The sequence below is a fragment of the Mesitornis unicolor genome, unplaced genomic scaffold, assembly GCF_000695765.1.
Source record: "Mesitornis unicolor isolate BGI_N332 unplaced genomic scaffold, ASM69576v1 scaffold38643, whole genome shotgun sequence".
Classification (NCBI taxonomy): Eukaryota; Metazoa; Chordata; class Aves; order Mesitornithiformes; family Mesitornithidae; genus Mesitornis; species Mesitornis unicolor.
In genome coordinates this window covers 7,424-18,750 of record NW_010176018.1, presented here as the reverse complement: position 1 = coordinate 18,750, position 11,327 = coordinate 7,424, and the positions used below count along the sequence as shown (strand labels likewise).

Genomic DNA, 11,327 nt, shown 5'->3' with positions numbered 1-11,327 from the left:
TGTGATTCTGTGACCCCATCAGTCCAACCGCACGATCCAGGAGGGGTTTTACCTGGAGGATGCATCGGCGCTGGGGCCCACTCTGAAGTCACCAGTGCCTCTCCTGTGCGTGGCTGGGGGAGCTGGGGCAGAGGCCAGAGCCGAGCATTGATCAGTGATGGCACAGCTGAGGCTGAGCAGACAGCTCAGAGCTGCTGAACAGGGCACATGTGAACTTAGGGAGCTGCAGCTTAGGCACCAGCAGCACTGCCAGGGACAGGGCAGATGGCATAGAGGGGCTGCCACCAGCATCCCCCAGGCAGGCAGCAGCACTGTCCGCACAGTGTGATGGCAACAGAGATCTGTTATCACCTGGGGATGCTCTTGGCTCCCACAGCCTCCCCAGCTCCACACAGGACCTCCAGGGGTGCACGATGTGCTGCCTATTTCCAAGCAGCACAGCTGTGGCTGGCTTGGACTGTGTTGATTTTGGGTGTGCTGGGAGAGGCTCTGGCAGCATCCCCCTACTCCTCAACAAAGCTTTTCTATCAGCAGCAGGAAGAGCAAGAGCTCCAGCCTACACTAGTACAAACCCTGCAGATTTGGGTTAAAAAGCAGCACAGAACAGGTTAAAAACCTCAGATCTTCTGAAGGCAGGAAGAAACGTGAGTGGGCCAGGGAGCACACACATGTGGCAAGGGGGGCCTTGCCATCTCCCTCAAACACAGGCCCCCCCTGAGGGCAATGGTCCAGGAGAAGTCACGCAGGCAGACACTTCTAACACAAGCAGGCTTCTAAGCACAGCCTTTCCTGGGCAGCCCTTGCTCCGCAGACTGCACGCAGTGCGGGTGAGCCTAGCACACGTACCACCTCACACAGCTCCTTGGGAGAGCTGCTCACCCTGCAAGAGGCAGGACTGGGAGGAGAAGTGGCCATGCAGGCTGCCTGCTAACTAGCCTAATGCCTGTCTGTAAAAGCTGTATGAAACACCCTCTGTGAGTCTGCAACCCGGGGAGAGCTGCGAGAGCTACTGCATGGAGCAGCCGTCGGCGGGCAGGAAGTCGTGTGCGTACATGGCCACCGACTTGGACAGGTAGGTCAGGGTGCCAAACCGACCGCTGGGCGCGCTGTCGTACAGCAGGCTGCAGATGCCCGTCGCAGGATCCCTCTCCAGCATGTGGTCATCAGCACCCAGAGCTTTCTGGAGTTTGGACAGGGAAGGAGAAAGGCAGCGTCAAGAAAAAGGGCTGCCCCTTCACCAGTTTCTACCCTAAGCATCCTCCGTTGCACCCGCAGTGTGACACATCAATGGTGAGCAGCAGGAGGGCACTGCACCTTTGCTGTGCCCCAGAAACACAGCGGGGACAACAGGCAGGACCCTCCTGAGGGGTGAACCCTGCATAGCTGTAGGGAACACAGCGAGCAGCCCTGGGTGCAGGTCATGGTCCCTGTGTGAGGCCTGGCCCCTACCTGCTCCTCATAGAAGAGGTCGTTGGCTGTCTGCAAGATCTTTTCCACAGCTATGATGCCACCGATGGTGTCCACCTCCACATCCACCAGCATAGTGAGCACCAAGATAGCCTCCACCAGCAGCTGCCTGTACTCCGGCTGGGGCACGCGGTTAAGGACCGATTCCACATGCACGGCAAATTTAATTTCCCCTGGGGTCATCTGTGAGGAAAGAAATGCACCTCGAACACTGTATCGCCAGCGCAAGTCCTGGGCACTCACCCAGGGCAACCCACTACCCAACACCAACCCACCTGCCCTGTTCCCCTACACATAAACCTCCTACCTCTCTGGTTGTTGAAGAGGGGAGAACAAAGCCTTCCACGGAGAGGCCATGGCACTGCAGAGCAAGGAGAGACTGTGGTCACGGCCTGGAGCAGCACTGTGCTAAGACACGTAGGTCCAACGCATCAACTTGCTCCCACTTGAGCATCCATGTGCGCTGCCCACACGGCCCAGCTCCACCTCCACCTCCCGACTCTTCGCACAACTTCACTCCTTTCCCGTCAGTTTGGCATTGGCCAGAGCCATCCCGCACACAACACGGGGCTCTGCTCCCTGGTGAACCACACCAAGGACAAGCTGTGTCCAGAGCTGCTTCAGCTGCAGCACCAGCCCTGCCCCTGCCTGCCCAATGCATGGAGCACCTGAGCAGACGTAGCCCCGCTCTGCAAGGGTCAGCACCCTTCCATGCCTACAAGGCAGCTCCAGCTCCTCCTCAGCCTTCCAGGGCCAGCTGCAGGATTCTCCATAAAGCACGTATGTACACACACAACACTGGGGACTGGCCCTGGGTGCCTCAGACCCCCGGTGAGGCTGGTGCCTGGGACCACAGGCTCACATGTGTCCAGCTCACCTTCTGCAGGACCTTCCAGACCTTCTGGTAGAAGCCCACAGGGACGCGGTTGAGGGCCCCATCCAGCCGCCGTCTGCGCTGCCACTGGCCCTGGCGGCTGTCCTTACCGCCCTGGTCTTCCAGCATGCTTGAAAAGGAGCCCTTGCCCAGCAGCTCTGAGTGCCCAGCAGCCTGGGCAGACAAAAGGACCACAGAGACTGCTCAAAGTTAAATACACCACAATAGCGCAGCCCGCTGCTGCCCAAGCTTGCGCTCGCCCGGGGCCCAGGCAGAGCTGCTGCTCCCTGCCCCCAGCAAAGCCCACCCTGCAGCACCCCCTGGAGCACAGCCCCTCTCTGCAGCCACAAACAGGACAGACCCCATGCATGCAGCCAACAAACGCAGGTTACCAGAGAGGTCTTCAGGTCAGCATCCCCAGCCTGCAAACCAAGGGGCTGAAAGAGAAAGGCAGAGACAAAGATCAGGCTGTGCCAGAGCAGAGCAGCCATCATGGCAAGCAGGGAAGCAGCAGCACGGACCAAGCTCAGGCCACTTTGAAATGCGAGCTGTGGAAAGTCTCACTTTAGCATCAGAGGGGAAGGGCTGCACCAGGGCATGGGGGGGCTGCACCAGGGCATGGGGCAGCTGCGGGGCCCCCACACGCTGGCACTGCGGTAGCAGTGGGCTCATGCCGGCCGGCACACAGGAGCAGGGCTGCCACTGCTGTTGGCTGCTGGCACGGGCAGGGATTTAGTCTCAAGCAGACTGGAGGGCCAGCAGCAAGGTCACTGCCCGTGGACGACCCCTCCTTGTCATCTATGTGGTCCCTCCGCGATGCCAGGTTTCACACTACAGCAGGTTGGCCATGAACCTGCTGCATCAGCCTGGTCCCCGCAGGCCAGGTCGCTTTGAGGATGGGACCCCTCCCAGAGCTCAGGGCTGCAGGGAGATCCTTGTCATTTGTAGCTGGCAGAAGCCTCTTCTTCCAGAGAATAAATTGCTGGGGAGGCTACAGGCAGGATCCAGCAATCACCAGTGAACAGCCCGGCAGGGCCACTGCTGGTCATGACACTGGAAACATCGTGCCATCCTGCTCAGTAAGGTTTTGTGGGTGTACAGGAAGCTATTTGGCCACAGCAGCTACGGAGCACAGCTCCCAGCTGGTTGTAATGCCAATCCAGCCACAGCTTAGAGAAGTCTTCCTCCCTGCCAGATGAGCATGGCTGGTCCAGCTCAAAGGGAAGATCCCCAAAGGCTGTGGGGGAGCACCAGCCCCAAGCCCCACAGCACACAGAGCCATGCTGACCTCCTCCAGGAAGCCAGGCTCCTATTCCTGCTCTGCACAGAGCAGCCCTGAGCCTGCCGAGAGGGGCAGCCAGCTCGCTGCTGCAGCAGCGCTCAGTGGTTTAGGAAAGCTCATTAACTCATGCATGCTCGGAAGCTGCCCTAGTGCGTGGCGTGAGGGATCAAAGCTGAGGCTGCAGGAGGACCAGGGTGGCTTCACCTTACTCCCAGTCAGAGACTGCCTACGTTTATCCAGTTGCTGCAAGAGAAGAAGGAAATGAAGTTTCTGCCACTGGAAGAGGCCCCGCAGGACACCAGCCATGCCTGGGACACAGCGTGGTCCTCCCCACCCCTGCACCTTCTCAAGCACCTTTGTGCTCACCCCATACTGCACTGCCAGAGCATCCCCCCTAACAGATTTACCCTAATGGCAGCCCACACCACCTGCCCTCACCTGTTTGATCTCACTTTTCAGCCTGACGATGCCGGCACGCTCAGTCTTGGTGGCCCCAGCAGCCCCCACATCACAGATGGAGATAGCAGGGGTGACTGACGAGTCAACTGATCGCACTAGAAGGGAAGAGAGGTCTAGAGTGGGTACCATGGCTGTGGGCACAGATGTCCCTCGTCACTGCTTGGGCACTGGTATCTCTGCACAACCAGGCCCTCTATCCCAATCCATACCACAGACCCACGAGCACAGCACAGAACCGATTCAATTTGGGCCTCATTGAGCCAAGTGCCAAACTAAGCAGAGCCCCAGCAGCCACAGGACTTGGGTCTGATCCCCAGAAACTGGCTCAGCACCGCCCTGCTGAAGAGCACAGCTTCTCACTGGACCACTGTGGTGCAGAGGCAGCTGTGCTGAGCGTCTGGGAGGACAGGGACATCCTCCAGAGGGGACACCTGGAGCCAGCCACGCTCCACACCAGGGCCCAACCCTGCTGGGACTCACCACTCTTTTCCACCCCAAACTCCTTGCCGGAGAGGATGTGGTAGAGGAGGCTCTTCATGTTTGACGGGCTGAGATTCATCAGGTTCTCGGTGGCTTCTTCAGCTGGAGAAAACAGAGTTAGGGTGCACCCCACTTCACAGCCCTCCTGGGACACTTCTGTCCTGCACCCCGTTCTGTTGGCAGGGGAAGCACTGGTACAGGAGCTCATCCTCCAAGGATGTACTCTAGACTCCAGGTGGTGCCTACAAGGAGGACACTTCCCCACACCAGCCCAACACGTCTGAATAGTGATCACAGAGAAATTGCCCACACGTGCCACCCAAGAGCAGTTCCAGCTGCAGACCCTGGCATATTCACGCAGGGTCTGGTCCTGGCACTGAGATGCCCGTTTTTAACAGCCTCTCTTCCTGACAGGGCCCCAGACACCAGTGCAGCACCCACCCCAGCCAGGGCGCTGTCCCCACAGCACGTACCCGAGCAGCGCAAGGAGTGTGCCAGCTCCGTGGCCATCACCTGGATGATGAGCCCGATGCGGATGCGGAACATCTCGGCAAAAAGTGCAGGCTGCGTGCGCATGTACATGGCCAAGTACACCATGATCTCCTGGAGAGAAAAGGGCAGATCACCTCACTGCTGCTTGCCAGGGCACACACCCCACTGCGGTGTCCTCACTGCCCTGGCCCCTCACCTGGGTAAGGATGGCCACACTGAGGTTCTTCTCACTGGCTTCATCAATGAGGCGAACAAGCTCCTCATAGGGGATGGGGCTGTGGAGGGAACGAGCAGCAGAGCGGGTGAGAGGCTGCAGAGCGAGCCCCGCACCCTCCTGGTCTGCACAGCCCAGGGAGGAAGGGTAGAGGCTGGGGACAGCCACCCAGAGCAGCGGCTCACATCCAGCCCAGCCACGCGTGGGGACGGAGAGGTGCTGCACTCACGCAGAGATCGTCTTCTCACGTGGCTCCGGGGGCAGCCCCACTGTCAAGTGCTTCTGGTGAGACAGGAGGTCAGTGCAGGCCTGGGGAGAGAAAGGGCCAATCCCAGGCGTCACCAACAGCTCAGGGCTTGGGGCCTCAGCACGAGGCAGACAGAGCCGACGCAGCCACGGTTCGCCTGCCCACTCTACTGCCTCCTCCCCAACAGACCTCAGCCCGCTAGAGGTTGTTACCTCGTCCAGAGCTTCCACCTTCTTCTTGAGGATGCCAGAGATGTAGCGGATCAGGGCCCACTGGCGCGTGTCCCCCACCCTCACATAGAGCTCGGTGAGAAGCTCCTTGACGGTGGGGCCAGGCTCGCTGTCAAGGCCCGTGTGCCACTTGGGCCCCCTGCAGCGGGGGAGATGCGGGGTCAGAGCCAGCGCTTTGTCCTGCAGCAGCTGCCAGGACGCCCGGGCTCTGTGGGCTGGGACGCGCGTGTGGCTGCCCTGGCTCCCTCTGCTCAGTGAGCCAGCGCTGGAGCTCATCGTACTTGAGGACATGGAGCATGTAGAGGATGTCTGCTTGCTCCTGCAGCGTGGGGCAGACACGCAGCTGGTCCACCAGTGCCTTGCAGTCCACGTTGCCATCCGCATCACGGGGCAGGTCCATCTCTGCATGGAGTGCCTGGCTCTGGGGGAAGGGAGATACAGGGTCCTGCTTAGCACTGCTAGCACTCCGCACCAAGTGCAGCCTGGTTACAGAGCCAAGGCCGCTCACCCATGGATGTCCCCCCTCACCAAACACTGAGCCTTCTCCGCACAGCCCCACAAGGGCTCTCTGGCTCCAGCTGAAAGGACGGCGCGGCATGGCCAGTCCAGGGCTCACCTTGCCATCCACATCGTGCTGGTGGGGTGCACTCAGCAGCTTGACTGACTGCTGGGACGCCTGGAAGATCTTGCTGGGGACGTACATCCCGACATCTAAAAGAAAGCCAAGGTTGGCGCAGCCGCTCCTCAACCCCAGCCACCGCTGCCATGCCCCAAACCATCTCACATCTGACACTGCTCCCCAGCAGCCCCTGTCCCCGGTGAGAGGAACACCACGGGGAGCTGCTGTGCCAGGCACCAACTCCAAAACACTCCATGGCCAGGACTAACACAAAGGACATCGCATGCCTTTGCCCAGGCAAAGAATGGGCTGCTCTGCAGTCCACAGCACACTGCCCTGGACCCCGCACCGCCAGAAAAGCTGCCACAGCACCTCAGTTCCCTCCTGGGCCTGGGCAAAGCTGCGGAAGGCACTGGAGTTACTCACTCTGGACATGGAGCTCCTTGGCCTTGGACGCCAGCGACATGAGGTCGCGTGTGGTGTGCACAGCAGCCCGGAAACGGCTCAGCCCTCCCCGCTGGGCCGTGGGAGGGAGGTTGGACTGCGGAACCGTGCGCTGCAGCAGGTGGTCCAGGTACTGAGCAACCTCGTCGTAGGTATCCGCTGGAAGGGCGGCAGAGGAGGCGGGGGTCAGCGGCTTTGTGCTGGGCACCCCCAGACCCCAGAGAGCTCCCAGCTGTGCCCCGGCAAGGGCTAAGCTTTGCTGGCTGCACAAAGCGACAACGTGGGCCTGGTGCCGGCAGCCGGATGCCCAGACGGACAGAGCCAGCAGCCGCCCTCACAAAGTACGGTGGCCACAGCAGCCCTGTTCCTGCACTGCTCCTGGGACACTGGTGCCAACTGGGGCCAAACTGGAGCTCCCTCCGAGTCCCACTTGGACAGAGAAGGTGGTGGGGCTGCGTCTGACCCAGGCCTGCGCAAGGACAGCGGGGTCTGCCCAAATCCCACAGTGAAACCCTTGCATCCTCCTCTGGGGAAGAGGGAGAGGCACAGCCTGTCCAAGCAGAGACCACTTAGGAGCACCCCAGGACAGCAAGGGCCTCATTCAAGCAGTACTTCAGCATGGGAACAAGACAGGGTGGGTTTTACAACAGTTATTTCTAACTAGAAGTTATGAGTTATTTCTAACTAGGAGTTAAAGGAGCAGTTATAGCTCCTGCCTTGCTCTTTGCCCAGCCTCCAGGGGCTCCCATTGCTCCCAACAACACATCGGGAGCACCAGAGCCTCCCCTCACCAACTGCAGCACAGAGGTACTCGGGGGCCACCACGTCTCAGCTGGGCTGGGAGGTGACAGCATTGCCCAATGCCATGGCAACGCAACGCAGAGCAGAGCTGTGGATGTGCCTCCAGGCAGCACGACAGGGCCCAGTCTCGCTGCTCTGCCACTGACTCCACGGTGCCCACACCAGCACCCGAGGCCGACAGCACAGCACCCCTTTCATTGCCCAGTGGGGAACCTGAGGGCTCAGCTGGAGGATTCCCCCAGACATCAGGTGATAATGCCATCCTGCAGCATCTGACCACAGGAAAAGCTTGAAATTGGGCATCTCCCAGCTGCTGTGGAGGCTGGGCAGGCCCTGTCTCCCGCTGGGGCTGGGGGAAGCAGACACCTTGGAGGAGTCTGGGGCAGCCTGCAAGGAGAGCGCAGGCAAAGCAAGAGGAGGGCAAGAGAAGTGCTCAGAGTCACAGCGGTGCAAACATCGGCTATGGGAGCAGCAGGGGCAGACCAGACTGATGGGAAGGCTGGGAAATGACCAACACTCGGTCGTGCAGAGGGAGGACATACCCAGGCCTGCCTGCAAGGGAGCAGCAAAGCTCACACCTTGCCATGGTGTCAGGACAAGGTGGGTCCATCACACTGGGATGGGCCAAGGCCCTCCTGGGGACCCTGTCCACAGCAGCAAGGCCTCAATTTGGCACCCGCTTGGAGCAGCTCTACCTGGAGAGGGCCAAAAGCTCCAAGAAAACAGCCCTGGGAGATTGCCTGGGAACAGGGCAGCTCTTCCCCGGTCTCAGGCACTGCACCACCATCACTGGTGCACCAGCGACCCTCAGCCGGACCTCCCGAGCAGAGGCAGGTTGCCAAGCTTTCGTCTCTTCCCCACAGATGGCCTCCAAAGGTCAGAATGGCTCATCCCATCCCTCCATGCTCTCCATGTGCACCAGGCTCAGCCCGGCTGGCTGTGAAACCCCTCGGGCAGGGGAGACAACAGCGGCACCAAATCACCCACTCCCACCTGCTGGTGTCACCATGAACGTCCCCAGACAAGGTTAACTGATGAGGGTCAGATGGGAACAGAGATGTGGTGAAAACCCGTGTACGAAGAGCGCGGTGGCGGGCGCTGGCAGGGAGGTTGGGTGTTACGAGTTTACGGGTAAGTCTGGCATTTGCCACGCCACAGCCTGGCCTGCTCCCCCTTACCATCCTCTGCTATCTGTAAGCCATGCAGCCACTCCTTGGCGTCTAGCTCCTCAAAGCTGTCCATGCTGAGCTCGTAACGCTTGGCAAAGACCTTACCCTCTGGCCCAGGGTCCATAAAGCTGAGGTGCGTTCGGCACGACGTTGTCAGCAACTCCGACAACTTACCCGTCTCGATCCTGGGCGAGAGGAGGGGGTCACAGAGAGGAAGGGGGAGGCAATACACCCTTGGCTCTGTCTCCCAGACCCAGGGCAGGCCCTTCGGCAGGGAGGGACGCACTCGCCCAGGGGCGCACACATGCCCCAGCGCCTGCTTTAGCTGCCTGCAACTCCTCCAGCCACAGGCGGGCAAGGAAGGGCTGCCCAAAAGCTGTCAGAGGGATCCTGCAGCCATGGGTTTAATGACATGAAGAGATATGTCCTCTATTGGGACTGCAGTCCCAGGGTGTACTGACAGCCCAGCGCACTCCCATGTGTTCCCTGACAGCTGATGCCCAGCCCCAGCAGGGACCCCCGTAACCAGACTCTGAAGCTGTCATCCCTCTCCCCTCCTGCACCGCAGAAGCTGCGCTCACCTTGCACCACCGAAATACCCGTCCTGCAGCTTCCGCAGCGTCGCCAGCACCGTGGGGTGCACACTGCTGCCGGTTTCGTCTGTTGGGGACAGAGACACAGGCAGTCGGGCCCTCTCGCTCAAACAGGCTCCCATGGGGGCATTCAGACACGCAAAGTGCCATGGCATCGGCCAGACCCTTGCTTTGGGGTGCACAGCCAGGCTGTGGCACCAACAGCATCACCCAAAAGGAGAAATTCAGGCCTGCCCAGGCTGGATTCCAGCAAAGCCAGGCCAAGACATGCTCCGGGCTCTAGGATTTCACTGTAGGCTGAAGTCAACAGTACCAGACGGCAGCACCCAAAAAGCCCCCTGCTCTGTCCTGGGCTTTCACACGAGGCAGTGGAGCAGGTGCTGCTGCCAGGGGCTGAAGAAACCACAGCAAAGGGCACACTCGAGACACTGCAGGGATTTCAAGTACACAACGAGTGCCAAAAAGGCCTGGAGCAGAACAGAGACCCTTCCCTGCACCAGGCTCACGGGGAAAGATGTGAGCTGCTCCACAGCTCTGCTCTGTGCAGCTCTGCTCCTTCTAGTGTGCTGCTTTCCCCTCCCTGATGCCTAGGAAAGCCTTTAGCAGGCGGTCAGCCCTAGTGAAGAGTCAAGACACCCAAGAAGAGCCCCAAGAACAGTTTCCCAGGGGCATTATTTTGTGGGTCTTGTCCTAAAAGGCCTCCCAACAGCCAAAGCTGCCCAGGGGCTGGGTACCTCTGTGCCAGGGAGCATGCCTTGCACTGCACCCAGGAGTGCTTGGCAGCAGCCCTGCTGGCTGCCAGCTCCGTGTGGCTCCTTTGAGCTGTGAGCCCATTAAAGGAGGCCATGGGTTGTTCCCACCCCACCATGTCCCCATTACTGAGATGGTCCCATATCTGTCCACCCCTTTCCTCCTGCAAAGGCTGCTTCCCAGGGCTGCTCTAGCCAAATGTCTTCTGAGGCCAAAGGATCCGTACCAAGCATGGTGTGGGAGATGGGGAAGGTGATGGTCGGCCGCCCAGTCATCCTCCAGCGGCTGCAGAGGTACGAGAGGTCTGTCCTCAGCATCTCCACAATCATCTTGTTGTCGAGAGCCAGGTAGAACTGCTGCTGGTCTATGAACTGTGAGGACAGCAGGAGACATGAGCGCTCCTGCAGCCCCCAGGTCCCTTTGGTGCCACCCAGGTGCTCAGCCAGGCCAGCCACACAGTGCACCCCGCGGAGATGCTCCTTTGCACTGACAGCTCATCCCACCTCGTCTGGTGGGTGCCCGTAAGTCCAGCAAGGGACTCCCAGGGCAGCTGCCTGCCACCAAAATCCACATGGAGATAACCCCACAGCGCAGCAGCAGCACCACCCAGGCCTCACACAGCCAGCCTGTGCTGCGCCTATCCCAGGCAAACACACACTTCCCACAGCGCCAGCCTCACAATCCTGCTCACCCTGGCCCTGCGCTGGACACAGGGACTGAGGGACGCCCATCCTGCCATATCCTCCTCCTGGTGGTCCTTGTCAGGGTGAGCAGGGATTTTCCCCCAACACTGACCAGAAGGCTGAGCCCATCTCCTCCCAGCATGCACACAGTCAGGACCACCAACTCTACTGCTTCCTGCCACGGAGCTGGGGCTGCTCTGCCCTCCCAGGCTGTTCAAAGGGTGACGGGCAACCCCCAAGAACTTGAGTGCTTGGCCAGTGGAGAAACCTCCTGCCCAGCTCCAGCTCGCAGGACAGCCAGCAAAGAGCCCATACAACGGCACCTACCTGCGGGGTAAAGGTAAAGATGTTCTTCCTGATGGTGTAGAGCTTGGAGGTCCCAAGGACACCCATGTGCCGGTAGGGCCGTCCCGTCAGGCACATCTGCTTGTTGCGGCCTAGGGCGGGCAGGAGGAGGAGGGTTCAGTGCAAGCCTCCTCAAGAAAGAGAATGTAGCAGCAAACAGAGACAGGCCCACCGGGTA

At 60.2% G+C, this 11,327-nt stretch overlaps 1 protein-coding gene across 1 annotated transcript in view; it reads right to left on the bottom strand.

Annotated features, from left to right (window-relative positions):
• Nucleotides 1-952: 952 nt before the first annotated feature.
• Nucleotides 953-11,327, bottom strand: part of PHKA1 (phosphorylase kinase, alpha 1 (muscle)) — a gene marked incomplete at its 5' end in the record, with an annotated part of 17,305 nt that continues 6,930 nt past the window's right edge. The window contains 19 exons of the mRNA XM_010181634.1: nucleotides 953-1,180; nucleotides 1,450-1,650; nucleotides 1,775-1,828; nucleotides 2,345-2,515; nucleotides 2,734-2,778; nucleotides 3,828-3,866; nucleotides 4,062-4,177; nucleotides 4,563-4,664; nucleotides 5,036-5,165; nucleotides 5,251-5,329; nucleotides 5,498-5,577; nucleotides 5,728-5,884; nucleotides 6,027-6,166; nucleotides 6,362-6,456; nucleotides 6,791-6,967; nucleotides 8,884-8,963; nucleotides 9,360-9,438; nucleotides 10,348-10,492; nucleotides 11,132-11,241. Coding sequence (XP_010179936.1) covers nucleotides 1,007-1,180; nucleotides 1,450-1,650; nucleotides 1,775-1,828; nucleotides 2,345-2,515; nucleotides 2,734-2,778; nucleotides 3,828-3,866; nucleotides 4,062-4,177; nucleotides 4,563-4,664; nucleotides 5,036-5,165; nucleotides 5,251-5,329; nucleotides 5,498-5,577; nucleotides 5,728-5,884; nucleotides 6,027-6,166; nucleotides 6,362-6,456; nucleotides 6,791-6,967; nucleotides 8,884-8,963; nucleotides 9,360-9,438; nucleotides 10,348-10,492; nucleotides 11,132-11,241 — 2,174 coding nt within the window. The remainder of the gene's footprint in view (nucleotides 1,181-1,449; nucleotides 1,651-1,774; nucleotides 1,829-2,344; nucleotides 2,516-2,733; nucleotides 2,779-3,827; nucleotides 3,867-4,061; nucleotides 4,178-4,562; nucleotides 4,665-5,035; nucleotides 5,166-5,250; nucleotides 5,330-5,497; nucleotides 5,578-5,727; nucleotides 5,885-6,026; nucleotides 6,167-6,361; nucleotides 6,457-6,790; nucleotides 6,968-8,883; nucleotides 8,964-9,359; nucleotides 9,439-10,347; nucleotides 10,493-11,131; nucleotides 11,242-11,327) is intronic.